This window comes from Canis lupus, chromosome 15 (assembly GCF_048164855.1).
Source record: "Canis lupus baileyi chromosome 15, mCanLup2.hap1, whole genome shotgun sequence".
Taxonomy (NCBI): Eukaryota; Metazoa; Chordata; class Mammalia; order Carnivora; family Canidae; genus Canis; species Canis lupus.
Window position 1 is genome coordinate 40,955,642 of NC_132852.1, and position 18,387 is coordinate 40,974,028.

At 39.7% G+C, this 18,387-nt stretch overlaps 1 protein-coding gene across 3 annotated transcripts in view; it reads left to right on the forward strand.

The window, feature by feature from the left end:
- ESYT2 (extended synaptotagmin 2) overlaps window positions 1-18,387 on the forward strand; it is an 82,305-nt gene that overhangs the window by 20,319 nt on the left and 43,599 nt on the right. For 2 of the 3 annotated variants that reach the window (XM_072776787.1, XM_072776788.1), the window contains exons 2-4: window positions 10,025-10,066; window positions 10,918-11,052; window positions 14,211-14,287. In XM_072776787.1, coding sequence (XP_072632888.1) covers window positions 10,025-10,066; window positions 10,918-11,052; window positions 14,211-14,287 — 254 coding nt within the window. Of the gene's footprint in view, window positions 1-9,679; window positions 9,914-10,024; window positions 10,067-10,917; window positions 11,053-14,210; window positions 14,288-18,387 lie in introns of those variants that run through there. The other variant, XM_072776786.1, reaches the window with a different exon arrangement.

Here is an 18,387-nt window from a genome sequence, read left to right on the forward strand (position 1 = left end):
TTCTTAGACTCATTTTAGTTTGTAAAATTGATGTAATTTATGCCAGAACCTCAATTCTAAATCAAGATTATCACATAATCTGTTTGACTTTTCTTTAACAGTTGCAGAAAGAATGTCTAAATGACTTTAGAATTTTGTTAAATTATGCTTCTAGCCCTTGAAAAATATCCATGGATCTGCATCTGTATGTAAGGCATTAAATAAATCTCTTGACATTAGTATTTTGATAAAGGGTATCTAATTGTTGTCTGGGTAGAATTTATGAAGTGCCCCTGTTTTGACTCTGCCATTGAATATTAGCCCTGGCTTAAATTCTCCCATGCATGCACTGAAACTTATGCCCCTCTCATCCTTCAAAAATAAATGGATGAACAAATAGTTCATCTAACCAGGGCAAATAATGCTATGTGAAATTACAGAAGGTAAAATTTCTCTAATGTATATATTAGTGAATTAGAAATAAGAATTGGTTTTCAAATGATTTAGACAGCTTGGTTAGTTATAAAAGATGTGCTGGGATAAACTTAGCTTTTTAGTTTGGTTTTACTTTTTCCTGATTTACAAATATAGGTAGTGATCATTCATATAATAACAATAGTAATGCATTATTGTAGATAAACATGCTTTAAGCAAACATTTATGTATGTTAATACTTCCCCTCTCTGCCATTGCTTGAGCCAGAAGAGTGTCAAGATCATGGAGCTGAGGTGTGGTCCATACTTGTGGCTCTCCATTGGGGTTTCAACCAGACTTCCTTTGTCAGCAGCTAGTTCTTATTTCAAACTGTTAAGAGTTTAAGACCACAGAAGAAAGCAACAAATTTACTCCATTAGGTATGTGGTGAGCATAATAAAAAAGTGATTACGTTACTGCCTTTGCTCTAAGGTAAACACTGCAGGAATATTAGTGCTTCTCAGATTCCCTGGTGAAATTTCTTGTTAATGTAAAAAGCACCAAGGAGAGAATTTTAAAAATGTTTCCTGGTGGGAAAAGGCCCTTAAACAAAGGTGGATTTTCCAGCATGGCCATTGTATTTTAATGTCTTTGTGCAATATTATTCCTTCTAGTGTATGAAATCACACTGTTACACAGTAGTCCAAATCCACGTGAAGTGGACCCAAACTACTGAGAAAGGTACAACTGTTTGGACTTTGAGAAAGGTTAATTGCCTTCTTTACTGCGTGAATTAGTTGGTTGCCTCCCTTTTATGTAGACAAGGAATAAGTAAACCCAGTTATTTTGTAGTTTCTTTTTACCATCTAAATGACTAATTTGACCACTGTTAATATTTCATTACAGGATTGTTAGGTTTTGAGAGAAACATTCCTCTCTCATGCTTTTAACCTTGAATATTTTCTTTGTAGAGGTGCTTTTAGGATAAAGCACCCCAGTATCTTAGAGAAAATTATTGTATTAAGATTTCTTGACTCCAGTTTTTAGAATTTGCATCTGTATGGAGCCTCTGGGGAAGGTGGGAGCAGGGCAGATTGTGAGGAAAGATAGAGGTAGTTTACAATAACCCTTCTGGGAAATAGGTAAAGAAGTTCAATATAAAAAGATCGGAGGGCACAAATTTATGTTGGTACCAGTTTCACTGGAGTCATTTTCTCTGGTATGTTCAACAGCCAATCTGTCAGAATGCTCGGAGCTCCTCACTGATATGTTTACCAAGAGGTAACATGTACACTGGAAGATACTGATGACTTACAGTTTAAAATTTTTGAAATCCTTTCATTTGGAAATTTGTCCAGTGTTAGTACTTAATACTTTTTCTAATGCCTTTTTTTTTTTAAGATTTATTTATTTATTCATGAGAGACACAGACTGAGAGAGAGAGGCAGAGGGAGAAGCAGCAGACTCCTCACAGGAAGCCCAATGTGGGACCCGAACACAGATCCCGGGATCACGACCTGAGCTGAAGGCAGGCGCCCAACCGCTGAGCCACCCAGGCATCCCTCTAATGCCTTTTTTCCCCCTCATAACTATATAATAGAAAGAAATTGTGATTTCTTTCCCCCCTCCAGGTTCCATGGAGAAGTCCCCAGGTCCCCTCCACTTATCTCAGCAGGCTATACATATTTTGTTGTCTGTGTCTGTCAGGACTGGAAAGCACCGGCATGGAGAATTGTAGATGTCCACTTGATCCAAGGTCAAGAGAGTGAGACCAATTTCTGACATTCTTGTACTGGTGTCCTATACTTCCATCTTTGTTGATAGCAGTTCCAAATCCTGGATTCTATACACTGGGTCCTTGGACTCCTTTTGGTTGGTTTGTGAGTTAACCGGAAATTTTCTGGGTAATTTTAACTTGCTGCAAGTCTTTTTCCATTTGCATTGATTTTAAAATTAAGCAGTATGCAGACAAGACAATATTAAACATTTGAAGATTTTTAGTTAGTATCTCCCCAGCTTATGAACTGTTTGAGTGCAGCTCAGATCTATTTAAGTAAACCTGCTGTGTACCCCCAGGCAAAGGTATGTGTTATTACTTAAAGGTTTTCTAAAAACCGAGTTTCTTTTGTGATATAATGAATAAAGTATAGGCATATCATGTTTTCTTAGAATCTGTGGTTGTCCTGTTATTGCCTAATTTGATCTTATTTTTGAGAGGTAAATGTTAATTTTAGATAAGGAAATTGCTGAAAAGTCTTTTTTCAGTTTGTAGGCTTACGTAGAACTCATTGCATGGTGTAGGAAGGTTGGTGTTTTGGGACTGCCTATATGTGGGTGGCTCTCACTTGTGCTGGATGGCTGCTGAGGAAAGGCTGGCTTGGGTTTATGCTGGTTGGGACCTCCCCCAGGTTCCAAAGGCACACTCAGAATAGCTGTATCAGAAGGACTGAATTCCTTTTTCCTTTGCCCCGAAATAGTGAAAGAATTCTTTCACTGGAACCAGTCACCGCTCCAAGTAAGAATTTAGTAAGTTTTTGGTATTGGGCATGGTTTTGCTATTGGTTTTTATTTGTTTTTGAGTAGTGCCTAAAGGACAATGCAAAAATGAGCAAAGCTCAAATCTTTCTTAGGATGAGGAAGAACGTGAACATAAGTGAATTTGATGAACTTAATTGGCCAATTTCCTGTTTGAAGTTTAATGACATTTGGTTTCCAAAATGATCACTTTATTCATTTATCCTTTTACTTAAAAATATTACATCAATCATGCTTCAGGTGTCATAGATACATATCTTCATATTTTCCCAGAGCATGATTACCTTATTATAGATTTTTTTTTTAATAAGGGAAGGAGTCCACAACACTTATACTGTATGTTTCAGTGCTGGTACCGTGAGTGAAGTTTAAAAGGACACCCCACACTCAGTGTGCTTCCTGTGTAGTTGCTGGTGCCCAGTCCTCTGCCAGTGCTGGATTGAGCACTCATGTTCCACACAAGTGCTAAGTGTCCACATTGTCTTCAAGGGGAGTACTGTTTGAAGAAAAAACTCAGTCCTTTAATTGAACTTCAATTTTAAGTGTTAGCCTACATTATTTTTAATGCTCAGAAATGGGGAAAAAAGATACAGTGAAAAAAGTTTAGCTGTGCTCTGACTTGCAGCACCCTTTGTACTTCAGCAGGTGGGACAAGGAGAGTCTCTTCCCTCCAGCCTGTTCCCCAGTGTCTTTGAACAAATTAGTCATCCTCTGTGAGTCTGTTTCATGACCTATTAGATGGAGCCACTGATGGTTCAAAGTGTTGGGAGGATTAAACAAGATACTGTATGTTCTTGGCACACAATTAATGTTCTGTCTTTGTATATTTGGTTTAATTTTTTTTAAAACAAAACAACTTTGGTAATATCAACATCATATTAGAATCCAAAATATGTCTTTGTTCTTTTTAAAGATTAAAAAGAGATTTCTTGTGTAGTGTCAACTTTTAAATATAGTCAAAACTTAAGTAACCATACAATGATTCTTTCTAGTTTGTAGAGATAACATAAATAATAAATACAAAAACTTGTTTTTTAATTGGACTTAGAAAGGAAATTTAAGTGGCTGTTGTGTTTTTTAAGTTCAAAGATAAGATTTGAAACCAAATGATGTGTGTTCATAGACTCTTCTGTGATATAGGAATGTGTTTTCTATTTTCTCTGTACATTCCAGTTTTTATCTTCGATGTTTTTGCTACTTTAAATTCTGTTTGGTGGAACATAAGCAAATGTTTATGAATATGTATTAGTGAGAAGCAGATTTTTTGACTTAGTAAATAGAATTAAAATTTGGTAACAGATTTACTTTCTTTAATTCTGATATATTTTTCTTTGACACTTTGAAATAATCCCTTATAAATTAGAAGTCTCAGAACTATTGAGTGCTTTGGGATCCTACTACAAGGAGGTAGCTTGACTCTCAATGCTAGCTAGTTCACTTGCATTGAGGGCTTATTTGTACGGGTGGTTTCTCCTTATATTTTCAGAATAGATTGGGGGTACTGCAGAAGTGTTTCCTTGAATGCTAATCTTCCATCATTTCTCTACTGAACACTCTAGCATTGACCCATTGCTTGTAGAATAAAATCAGCACCCCTTTGCACAGCATTCAGTCTGGGCTTGACCTTATTTTTCAGCTTCAGCATTTACCATTCCTCCCATCTCCAAATCCAGCCAGTATAAATTGCATATGCTGTTATTTCTGCATAGAATAGTCTCTTTACATAGCAAGCCCCAACTGATTTTTCCAAACCAATATTACACACTGTTCTTCCCAGATTTCTTATGGACTCTTCCAGGCAGCATCAGATAAATTCCTTGGGCTCCCAGATCTTCCCTCACAGACCAGTGGTTACACCTTTCCACACCAGCCTACTCCACCATCTGTGAGCTTCCCAGAGACAGGAGTGTGTCTAAGTCTATGGTAGTATCCTTAGCTCTGAGGACGGAGTCAGAAGTTAACTGGTCAAAAAATAGCTGCCTCAGCCCATGTCTCAAAAATGGAGTCTATACGTGTGCAGTAGTTTGAGAAATAATAGCATGGTGACAGAAATGCAGTAACAAAATCAGAATTCACACTAATCAAACTGTATTTCTGTTCTGGTGCATGATGGTGAGTTAGAGAAGCTTTATTACATAAATTTAAATTCTGTGGACAATTTGTGGGACTGTTGTGTGTTTTGCAGGAAAAGTCAATAACCTTATAGGGTTACTCTTTTTTTTTTTTGTAAAGATTTTATTTATTCATGAGATACACAGAGAGAGGTGGAGACATAGGCAGAGACAGAAGCAGGCTCCATGCAGGGAGCCTGATGTGGGACTCGATCCCAGAACTCCAGGATCATGCCCTGGGCCGAAGGCAGACACTCAACCCCTGAGCCACCCAGGTGTCCTTGGTTACTCTGTCTTTAAGTACCACAGGGTGAGTAGGAACTTGTTAGCATACCATTGGACCCAATTTGAAAAATACCAGTGAAGTTAAAGAAACCAAATAATGTTAGAGAAGGCACATGACTTCATTGTGGAATGTTTTTTGCAGAAGTCATTTTATATTTAATAAGTTGCTTAGAAATGGGATTGCTGGGTCACAGGGTAAATATATTTGGGATTTTATCATTACTGTTTAAATATCATCGCCCTCTCATGCAAATGTTAGGTAAAACCAGTCTTTAAATTACACTTTTCTTAGTCTTGGGTGAAATACTGGGTCTAGTGATTGTGTTTTATTGTAAATTGCTATCATGCTTGCTGAACTTTGCTATCAGCTATTTCAGGACTTGTACTGTATTTGATGTCCTGAGTCCAGATAAGTAGATCACTATTAAATACAAAATTTTCTACTTCTGACTTAGTACTTCCTATAATTTAAGGCATATAACCTGAGTTTTGAGCTTTACTCTTCAATGGGAGTCTGCCCTACTGAGAACTTGATGGACTCTGGGTTGACTATCTCCATGCCACTCTTTACATCCCTCAGTAATACAGTGGTCAACAGCAGGGGCAGACAGATCTGATTTTCCATCCCCTTTCTGTCACTTAGTAGCTATCCTGTACGTTGGAGGTATTAATGATTCCTATTTGTAGATTTGCTGTTTAGAATGAACTCAGAGCATTAGAAGGAAAAGCTGACCGGGGTTGGGGAGTGAAGGAGAGGCAGAAATGGTGACTCTGAGATTTCTGGTTTGCTCAATTGGGTGGATGGTTAGAAATAGTTCAGGTGCAATGCAGGAGAGAAAATTAACACAGGTCCCATATATGTGACTTGGGAGATGGAAAGCTTCATGGACTCGTTGAGACAATTCCTCAGTCTACTCTGAAGGCAGTTGGATGAGAAGAAGGAAGAAACGTGGACACATGCACTTCTGCAGCAAATATCTGAGGATAATGGGCGTGGATCCATGTCCTGGGTTGTGCAAACTAGTTGTGTCTACCTTATAGTCTACACATACACACACACACACACACACACACACACACAGAATTAGCTCAAATAATGTATTTTGATAGCTTACCACAGAACCTGCCACACACATAGTAGCACATAGTACTGCCTGACTAAACTGGTTACCAGTTACTTTTATTATTTCAACCAAGTATACTTGGGTTTGAAAACTCATAATGCCCTTAACTCATCTTCCAGAAACACGGATGGACAGAGATTTATTATCTGTTCCTCAGCCATCCAAGGGACGGGGTCTTCAGCATCTGCCTTCCTTCGCCTTCTTCAAACCTTTTATATGAAAGGCTTTGAAGGGACCTCAACCTTATTGACTACCTCATCATATGATCTTAGCTTTCTTGGATTTGTGGACTCTAAAAATCTGATGATTTATCTTTAAGTAAATTTGTATACATACAGCTTTGTGTGTGTGGATTCCCAGACAGGATCCTAATCTTTGAGCTTTAAATTTGAAGTGGGTGGAAAATCTAGATTAGTCAAAGCTTTCTATGTGTGAGGCATTGTACTTAGGATAGGTGGTTATGGGCTTTTAGAACTTAGCAAGAATTCAGTTCTTCGAAGAAACTAAGGAATCCTAAAGAAAAAAGTGAAAACTGCTATAAATACATTTTACCTCTCAGTAGTAGAAAGAAAACCTTTTGCACCTACAGAGAACGTTTCTCTGAAGTATGTGTGATTAATAGATGGCTCTCTACCAGTCAATGAAAAGGAACTGACCATTTACCTCCTCCCTGCTCACTGGAGAAAGATGCAGCCCATCTGGCCCAGATGTGTCTGGGAAGACCTGAGTCTATCCCGTCTCCTGGTTATTGAGGGATATCCATCTATAGAGGTGCTGGGACCAGCCCCCCAAGAGCCTACCGTGTTCTCAGTAGGGATGGACATTCTGATGTTTGCCTTAAGTGATGATTTGCGGCATCACAAGCTTAGAATCACAGCAGGTGAAGTCATTGTTTTCACAGATGGTGTTTCACTTGTTTACTGGGGATAAGGTATAAATGAACATATCCTTTCACTTCCTAATATTTGGGAACAAAAAAAGATCTGAAAACAGGTAAAAGGAAGTCTTAAGTGACAGATTAAACTCATCTTGCTATAACTTGACATTGGGAATATTTCTTTATGAAGCAGAGCAGCAGTTTAAGATTTCTAGAACTGAGGCCATATCTCCTGTGCAGGCCCCTCTCACTGACATCCTGGCATCATCTGCAAGCCCATGTGGTCCTAAGGATTATCTTGATGTGGATCGCTGCTATTTTTATTCAGTGTGGAATGATACAGGATTTTAATCTAAGTCCAACACTGTATTGAGGTTTTACCCTTCACATGACATTAGAGAAATTTACAAAAAGAATTTACAGTAATTTCAGTAATATTCTAAATAGCCACAAATATAGATGTCTCTGAAAAAGCAAAGTCCACACAAAGAGTCAGGAGTGTTGTTATTAGGTGGAGTGTTGAGCAGTCGGTCAGTTCTGAGCAGCCTCTCTTTAGAGCATCTCTCTAGAGACACTTCTTTCCTTTGTACAAGTATGTTCTGCACTGGGCCAGAGGGAGGGGTTGGGTACACAGAGTGATTGTGACAAATGAAGATTTCTGGACAGAACCTGAGTGTGACTGTGCCATGGGGCTGAGGAGTGATTGTGAATGGTGACATGTTTGCGAAGTTGTTTGGAACTGAGGTGAGCTGATTATAAGGGGAAATGGCCGAGAGGGGAAGTTAGGAAAAAGGTAACCAGTAAATAAAGAAGAATATATTTCTGCACAAAGGAGCCATTATTGTTTGGTTGAATTCCACAGGGCTGTGATAAAGACAAGATTTGGGCATGGCAAGTCAGAAAAAATGATTTGAACCAGGTCTTTGATCTCCCGATTGATAAACATGTAGGAGTTTATGGCCTTCAGTGAGGGTAACTGAAATGGAGCTCCTGTGTTCCTAGAGTTCTAGAGCTAGGCAAACTAGCATCATGTGTGGCTGGGAAGCCGAGCAAGGCCTCCCTGTGAGTGGGTGTCAGCAGGTCCGGCATCACCAGGAAAGGCAAGCCTGCCGTGAGAATTGCCGACTCTATCGTTTGCCTTGAAATTGTAGGAGAAACACACCTACAGTGAAGGGGTTCTGGCTCTCCCCTGGTAGGTGCTCTGCTTGTGCTTTTGGTCCTTCCTGTTGCCATTGTGGCTAGTTGGATTCAGAGGGACAGGGGCCAAGGGAAGACCATCTCTGTCCTGTGAGGGAGCAGCAGAGCACACAGCCTGCAGAGGAGCTGCACACACTTCATTTTTGTACCCCGTCCAGTCACTCTAACACGCCCCCAGATTTTCAGCTTCTTTGCAGAAAGTAGTTCCACAGTGGTTTGTCCTCTGGATTTACACAGTCTTTGCCAGCTGTTCTCTTCCCTAAGTCATTGCCTTCTTGAATATTATCCCTCCCAACTCTCAAGACTTTTTCTTAATTCTGGAAGGTTGCCTTCCCTTTGGTTTTGTCCCAGGATGGAGTCAAGCTAACTGACTTAGAAGGCATTATTTCTGTTCCCTCTAGCCCACCCTCGTGGTTTGGGTATCCTGAGTCTGTGACATGGAGGGGTGGGCTGCCCAGGCACGTGGACAGACACACAGGAGGAGGAGGAACCTGCTGTCCCCTCTCGTGGGGCAGTGATGTGGCCTCCCCCCAGGAACCAGCTGTGGCTGCTGCTTTGCTCCTCAGGACGAAACATGAGAGCACTGTCTTCCTGGGAACCTCCCTGCCCCCTGCCACCCTGTTTTTCTCTGGCCAGCTCCTCTGAGCTAGACTGTGGGGTGGGGGGTTTGTCTTTCACTGGCTGCTAGTGTGGCAGTTCTCGAAATCAGAATGTTTCTCAGACCATCTCTCAGTCATCCTTACAGAACTGCCTGTGACCCATTGTACCTCTAAACCAAAAATATGGTTTTCAGAACGTTGGTATGGCCTGTGTGGTATTCTTTCTTTGAGGAAGTACCTAGCATTTCTCAGAGGAGAACTCCTTACCCAAAACAGCTTTAGCCTTCCTCTGCACAGGGTTTTTATTTTAACAGCAAAGAAAATACCTTTTCATCTTTTTTTTAAATAAGTTTGTTTCTCTATCTGTAAACACTCATTTTCTGCAGTATACAGGCCCTACTCACGGAGAACTAGAACTATAATATTCATTTAGGAGATGGTGTGAGAGGAGCCAGTTACAGAAAAGCATCTGCTGGCTGGTTTGGGCCAAAAGAGGAAAGTAAGAGGGAAAAGTGGGTTCTTGAAGACTGAGAGCATAGATGTTTGGATACAGATGGCAGTGCTGGCCATGGAATGGAGAAGCATGTCTCTTCAAAAGGAGGAGATTACAGCGGAATACTCTTCCCAATGTTAAGCTTCCTTCTGGACCTCAGAGATACAAAGAGGGGACTGTGGCATTGGTGGTCACTAGACTTTTCTGCCCCAAAGTGGTGTTGGGACATAAAGAACCAGAGTGTGACACGTTTCAGTTTCTCCTCAGAAGCCATTGTGCAGAACTTCAGAGGTGGGCAGGTAAAGAAGTATTATCTAAACAAGCATGCAGTAACAATATCAAAGCCTGTGTGACATTTTATGTACAGTTGCTGGGAGTCCATAAGTCATGTGTATGTTTTTTTCTCTTAGGTTCATTTTCCAGACACTGAAAGAGCAGAATGGCTAAATAAGGTAAGAGTAGAATATACTAAATACCAGATTATCAATGGGAGTTAGATGAGTTGCCATCTTTCCATTTTGGGGAATTTGGATGTTGACAATATGTGAACTCATTTGGACTTAGTGGGCTGGCTCCTGCTCTCCAAAACACTGAGTCATAACTAATATATTACTTTCCTAAATGGTGAAAACTGTGTCTTTAATGCGAAAAAATTGATTATATATTCATAGCTGTGTTTTTGGTCTTGTGTCTACTTCCCTGGTTGGCTAGTCCTCAAGTCTATTTTATAATGATCACAAGCACAATTTTTTTGAAATACTACAAAAAGGAGTATAACTCCCAAGAAACTTAGTAATTAATAATTATTTTTAAAGGTTATTTTTTAAGATCATATACTTTGAAGTAGATGTTTGTCCCTGTATTTTATATGTCCTTAGAGCTACAGAGGAGGAACTAATTAATGTTTGCCTTACAGCACCAGAAGTTAGTCCATTATTAAAGAAAACTCATTAATGTTTACTAAAAAAAAGCCTAAAAAAAAACAGATCTGTTTTAGGTTTTTAAAAATGAATTGGAACCACAAGGCTTTCTGATTTTTTTCCTAAGCAACTTGAAATGTACTAATATGCTTATAGGGAGTGCTTACCCAGAATAACTAATTCCTGTAGCATATTAGTTTTTTGTTGAGGTCCATTTTTGAAAATCAGATCATGTTATTTTGCGTAACAAAAGTAGACACTCCCCCCTCTTTTAACTTTCAAAAATTCTGGTAAACTATAGAGGTGTAATTTTTCATGATGACATAAGTACATTATTATGTATTAGAGCATTTTATTTGACATGGGTTCTTTCTTCTTTACAGACTGTAAAACATATGTGGCCTTTTATTTGCCAGTTTATAGAGAAGTTGTTTCGAGAAACTATTGAGCCAGCTGTGCGGGGAGCAAACACCCACCTTAGCACTTTCAGTTTCACAAAAGTTGACGTGGGCCAACAGGTTGGTTTCTTAAGTATTCTCAGTTGTGCGTATGGTAGAATTGGTGTGAAAACTTAAAAAAAAAATATTAAACTACTTTATGGGGATCCCTGGGTGGCTCAGCAGTTTGGCGCCTGCCTTTGGCCCAGGGCACGACCCTGGAGTCCCGGGATCGAGTCCCGCATCGGGCACCTGGCATGGAGCCTGCTTCTCCCTCTGCCTGTGTCTCTGCCTCTCTCTCTCTCTCTCTCTCTCTCTCTATGTCTATCATCAATCAATCAATCTTTAAAAAAAAAAAAAAAAAAAAAAAAAAAAGGAAAACTACTTCAAATTACTTTCTAGAGAAAAACCTGTTCCTGAGGAAGGCCTGGCAGGGTGTCTCTGCAGCTTGTCCCTGTGCTACCTCATGTGGGACACCCTCCCCTCACTTGTACTCATTCTGCCCCTGCTGTCTGTGGCCAGTTCAGTCTCCTTGGGCAGTTTCTCTCAGTTCCCAGTATGTCCTTGTACCTTACAGCCTTCTGTCAGAATTACCTTTGCAGTTTTTCACAATCTGTCTCATTGGAAAGGGAGTTTGTATGTGAATTCATACTAAAAGTTTAATAATTGACAACAAACTTAAAGGCATTTACCCCTCAGGACATTTAAAATCAGCCATTAAGGACTCTGGTGCCAGGCTTGTAGAATCACATTAACGATGTGGATGAAGGGAAAGATAGATTTTGTTATTAGAATCATACAGAAAGAAAAACTGGGGATGCCTGGGTGGCGCAGCGGTTTAGCACCTGCCTTTGGCCCGGGGCGCGATCCTGGAGACCCGGGATCGGATCCCACCTTGGGCTCCCGGTGCATGGAGCCTGTTTCTCCCTCTGCCTGTGTCTCTGCCTCTCTCTCTCTCTCGTATGACTTTCATAAATAAATAAATAAATAAACAAACAAACAAACTAACTAACTGCTAATTCCTAAACTACTAGTGAAAGCCTCAAGACAACATCTAAATTAGTTGAGCATAGCGGGCTTCCTTTTTTATTTAAGTCAGTGTTTACAGTGATTAGCAACAGCAAACAGTGATTGCTGCTTCCTGGTTCAGTGGAAGTCGTGTGATTTTTGTCTCTGTATCATGTATTAGATTGTATTGATTAGATTAAAACAGGTAACATTTTTCTTAACTGAGGTATAATTGACATGTAACATCGTATTACTTTCCAAGGTAGCATTGTTTTGTATGCCTAATGAAAATTCAGAATTCAGTATTACTTTTAAATACATACAGTTTACACACACTTAGTGCTCGTTCAGTAGACCCAAACAACACACCATTGCCATGTGCTGTAGTTTAGATTTCCTTGCTTCACACCATTAGGGTTTTAATAAATGTGGCCAGGAGTGTCTGACCTGGTTGTTGTGTTATGTTGTCAGTGCTCCTAGGTCCATTCCCATCCTTTACTCCCTAGGCCATCTGTCACCTTCCTCCAACACCAGATGATTTTCTGTGTGCGGAGAATGCTCCATCTTATCTGCAGTTACTCAAAAACTGGGGTCTCCACTGTAGGCACATGTTGTACTTAGCCATCTTTCCTCTTGGCTGTGAGGTGTCCAAATACATTAGAAGCTCGGGATCTGATCGTCCTCTTGTTGAAGCGCAGAAGTGCCTGCATAACCTAACACTTACCTTTCACATGTACTTTACTTTCTCTGACCTAAAACAATAACAGCAGATAGGAAAACACAGTTATAGGTAGAATGTTATGTGAGCATGAAGCAAGAGTTGACAGTTTTTCTGTAAAAAGCCAAGTACTATATGTTTTAGGCTTTGACAGCCACATGAAGTCTTTGAGGCATAATCTTCTTTCCCCCCATTTGTTTTATAATCGTTTATAAATATAGAAGCCTTTCTTAGCCAAAGGCTAAATTTAACCTGCCGGCCATGGTTTGCAGTCCCATAATGTAAGATGATATGCTTGTGTTTATGGAGATTTAGAATTCTAACCCCAGCTGGATTTGTTTTAGGGAGAATTATGTTCATTTTCTATTACACACTCTGAGATTATCCTTGGGAAATAGGACGAATGTTAAGAGTAGTGCTGACTTATCAGAGGCAGCATGGCATCGTTACCAAGTGCCCCAGTATCTTACAAGTACAGGTGAACCTGGGCTCTCTGAGGAAGGAACAGGCTAGAAGGACATGCAGAGCCCCGAGCAGGGTGCTTTGTACACACCTGATGTCAGCGGGGTTCTGTTGCCTTCAGGTGTTCACTCTGTTGAGATAATGCCCAGTCATCTGGAGTGGGGTTGGCCTTGCTGCTTCTCCTCATCTCATATGTCATGTTAAGGGGATAAAGGGAATATTATCTAATGCAGACAGTTAAACTAAAGGTCCTAAGCCCCTGTACCCCATTTTCACTCCTCAGCATAATGATTTGAACTGTGTTCATTGTGATTCACCAGGGAAAAGGCTGGGAACCTAGGGCAGCAGGAAATGTAGATGCACAAAGACTTAGAAATTAGTCCTCCAGCTAGTTGAGGGGTAAGATGTTAGGGCACCTAAACCTCATAGTAAGCTCTAATACTCCAAAGGGAAGGCATTTCTTCAGCTTGAATGTTTGATGCTCAAATGTGAGGTTGAGAACCTCTCTAGAAGCAATCTCAAAGTGCTAAAATGAGAATAGGTTTTTGAAATGGTATTAAAGCTGGGTCCTTGAAACATGGCGTGTATTATAATCTGCTGTTTCTTCTTACAGTCATGTGATTTTTGTCTCTGTATCATGTATTAGATTGTATTGATTAGATTAAATCATACCTACAGCATTTTTTATTTCATTCAAAAAGCCCCATTTTGTGAAAATTTTAAGAAATGAAAAATTATAAGACCTAAAGGGGAAAAAAAGCTATGTTTCAAACCATGTCAGGACAGAATAGAGGGAAAAGAGGTCTGACCTCTAAGCGCTCACACACCAGACACATTCCCTCTGTCCTTTGATTTCACAGTAGCCTTGTGAGATAGATGCCATTGTCACCCATACTTCACAGATGAAGGCCTTGGAGAACGGAGGCCTGATTACTTGTACTTTGAAAGCAGAAGTTTAATTCCTATAGCCCAGGGCTAAGTTTGTCCTCATTTCTATGCCATATTGCAAGGTTTGGGGTTTTTTTTTTAAATAAGCTGCCTCTTGTTTCAGCCTCTTAGGATCAATGGTGTTAAGGTGTACACTGAAAATGTGGACAAAAGGCAAATTATTTTGGACCTTCAGATTAGGTAAGTTTTTACTTGTGTTATATTTATGTCATAGGTAATGACATACAATGTCATTTAGCTGTACCCATAAAGTGGAGGATATAATGAGCACATTTCTTACCTGATGTTTGGTGGAATTTGACTAAATTGTTGAAGACCCAAATTTATTTACTTTCTGTGTCTTAATTCTTGATAGCCTAGATAATTGCCAACATAAGCATGTTAAATTAAAAAAATTAAAGACAGGGCGCCTGGGTAGCTCAGTCGGTTAAGCATCTGCCTTCAGTTCAGGTCATGATCCCGGGGCCCTGGGATCGAGTCTTGCATCAGGCTCCCTGCTCAGCAGGGAGTCTGCTTCTCCTTCTGCGTCTGTACATGTGTATGCTCACTTGCCCTCTCTCTCTCCCTCCCTCCCTCTCAAATAAATAAATAAGTAATCTTTAAAAAAAAATAATAAAGACACTACAAGAAAACTACAGGCCCATATCTGATGCCAAATTCCTCATCAAAATACAAGCAAACTGAGGGATACCCGGGTGGCTCAGCGATTGAGTGTCCTTTGGCTCAGGGCATGATTCCGGAGGCCCAGGATCGAGTCCCACATCAGGCTTCCTGCAAGGAGCCTGCTTCTCCCTCTGCCTGTGTGTGTGTCTCTCTGTCTCTCTCTATATCTATCATAAATAAATAAAATCTTTAAAAAATAACTAGTAAACTGAATTCAGCAGCATATTAGAAGAATTATATACCATGACCAAGTAAGATTTATTCTCAGGGTGCAAGGATCCTTCAACATATGCAAATGAATCAGGCATACATTAATAGAATGAAGGGGAATGATCAACTCAGTTGATGTAGAGAAAGCATTTGAGAAAATTCAGTTTTCTTTCATGATAAAAACAGTCAACAAACTGGGAACAGAAGAATAAAAGGTATAATAAAGGGTAAGAGGTGTGTGGCTGGCTAGTTGCAGGAGTGTGTGATTCTTGATCTCAGGTTCATGAGTTCCAGCCCCACTTGGATGTGGCAATTACTTAAATAAATAAATACTAAAAAAAAAAAAAAAAAGGCCTATGTGAGAAACCCCCAGCAAATATCGTTATCAGTGGTGTGAGACTAAGCTTTTCTTCCAAGATCAGGAGCAGGCATGCCCACCTCCATTTAACATGGCCCTGGAAGTCCTAGCCAGAGCTGCTAAGTAGGAAGAAAAAGGCAAGGCATCCAGGATGGGAAAGAGGAAGTAAAATTGTCTCTGTTTACAGGTGGTATGATCTCATATGTAGAAAATCATAAGGATTCCACAAAAAAGCCTCGGAGAACTAATAAATTCAGCAAAGTAGCAGAATATAAAGTCAGCACACAGAAAATCAGTTATGTAACAATGCACAGTCCCAGAATGGAGTCAAGGAAAGTCTTGTTTACTTTAGAATCAGAAGAGTAAAATTTGTAGGAATTAATCAAGAAGGTGAAAGACTTGTACAAAGAAAACTATAAAACACTGCTGGGAGAAATTTTAGAAGACGCAAGTAGATGGAAGGCATCCCATGTTCTTTGTTTGGAAAACTTAATATTATTAAATGTCAACACTGAAAACAGTCCATAGAATCTGCACAGTCCGTATAATCACATGTCAGGTAAGGGTTTAATATCTGAGGGTGTAAAGAACCCCTAAAACTCAACAGCAACAAACAAGCTGATTTGGAAATGGACAAAAGGTCTTGAATAGTCATTTCTCCAGAGAAGATATACAAATGAGCAGTAAGCACATAAGATCCTCCCCTCATTACTAATCAGGGAGATGCAAATCAAAATCATGATCTACTTCCTCATACCCATCAGGATGGCTACTGTCAGACAACAGAAGGCAGCAAGTGTTAGCATGGACATGGATAATGGACCCATGTGCACTGTTCATGGGAATATAAAAATGGTGCAGTTTGCTGTTGAAACAGAATAGTTGTCCTTCAAAAAATTAAACATAGAATCACTGTTAAGACCCAACAATTCCACTTCTGGGGCTATACCCAGAACCAAAAACAAAGTTTCAAAGAGATAATCCGTACACCCACATTTGTAGCAGTTCGTAACCATTAAAATGTGGAAGCAACCCAAGTGTTCATTGACAGGTGAGTAGATAAGGAAAATGTAGTCTGTACGTGTAGTGGAATATTACTCACCTTTAAAAAAATCTTCATGATGAACACCAGATGATTAAAATAAAAACTTATAAAAGACTTTGTGACTTTGGGATATTGCTAATTAATACCATCCTAACGCTAAAGAAAATAGAAGGAAATTCTGACACCTGCTGCAATGTAGATGAACCATAAGGACATTATGCTGAGTGAGATAAGCCTGTCATAAAAAGACCAATACTGTATGATTCCACTTAGATGAGTACTTAGGTTAGATGCATAGAGGAAGAAATTGGAATGGTGGGCATCAGGGTGTGTGGTAAGTTGCTTCACAGGGATATTCAGTTTTATAAGATGAACAAGCCGTGGAGGTGATGCTAGTGATGGTTGCACGATAAGGTGAATATGCTTGATACCACTGAACTTAAAAATGAGTAAGATTGTACAACATACATTCTGTGTGTTTTACCACAATAAAAAGTAATTGAGAAAAAGATTGACAGTCTGCCAGGTGCCACACCTGGCAGATAAAGGTGGTTTTGTTTAGTTCTTGTCCTCATTCTTTGTGCACTTGCTCATGGCTTCCTGCATCTCTCTGAGGCCTTAAACAGCTGTGGAAGGGGAGCTGCTGAGGTGTGTCAATTGACAGACTCCACTCATAGCTTTCTTTCTTTTGTCCTTGACTGAGGATCCTTTTGTTTTATAATGTCATCTTTGAGTTTCTAAAGTATATATATATATAGTAAACGTACAGAGTTTATACCAGTGACCTTTACTTTAGAAAAGAGCATTGACTGCCTCTAATGATCTGATTGAAAAATCTGTATCTTTAAAGTATCAGGTATTACTACAGACACTGTTGTCATCAGTGAGATAAAAGGAAGCCCTATGTCTTCAGCTTGGCTGTACCCTGGGACTGTCCACTAGGCTGATAATGAGCTTCATGAGGATGGAAACTTTGTTCTCTGGTTCCAGCACCAAGGGAGGATTTCATACACATTTATTAAATAAACATTTGAATGTATCAGTTAATGGACGCCATTGTGAAGACGCAGTCTGGCTTTCATGGTTTTAGCAGTCATAACAACATATGCAGATTATGCTGCTCAGATATTTATGTCTCTAAAAAAAAAAATCTGCATTCCACTTTCTTCTATGTTCCAGGCTGGAACTTTAATTAGGTTATTGGCAGTGGAGATGGGGGAGGAGTAGTTGGCAGATACTAGGAAATAAAAAGATCAGGTCTTAGGGTGAAGAGGAGAAAAGTTTTGAGATGGGTTTTTAACAGGTGATTTTATCAGATACATCCAGAGTCATGCTCAGTAAGAAGAATCCATAGATGCTGGCGTTAACACCAGGACATAAATATTGAGAGAATTCATCCCAGATGCCTTTCATTAGTATTTTACTTGTGTGTTTAGATATTCTCTTTGCAACATCTCTCAAACTGCCCCATGTTCTCAGGAGCATGGTGTGCTGCCTTTGAAGGTGGGAGTCAAATCAGAGATCCTGCACAAAACATAGATGATGTTTCACGTTCATACTGAGAATAGCAAGCCTGGCATTCAGCATCATGCTCTGTTCTTGTTTCATTTGTTTCATTTTGTATTAATGACTGAAATTATTTAATCATTGAGTAAAATTGGTGCCCCTAAAAGATGCATCATTTCTAACCTTTGATGTCACAGAGCCCTGGAACACTGTTGGTAGTTTTCTCACTACCAGGGAGCATAGGTGTAAAATTTACTTACGGTGAAATATAATATGAGATTTTCTTTAGGTTTTAAACAAACTCAGTTGTTTATAAAACAAGTGAAAACTACATTCCATCAAGAAACAGATCCAGAAGTTGCACTTTGAGAAGTGACATGTGTAATTGGTGTGGCTGCATCGAATCTGCTAGTGGGGATGCCTGCGATTCTGGGCAGTAAGATACTCGGGCATGGGCCTCAGGTCACAGTTTTGCCTGTAGGCTGATTTTGGTTGTTC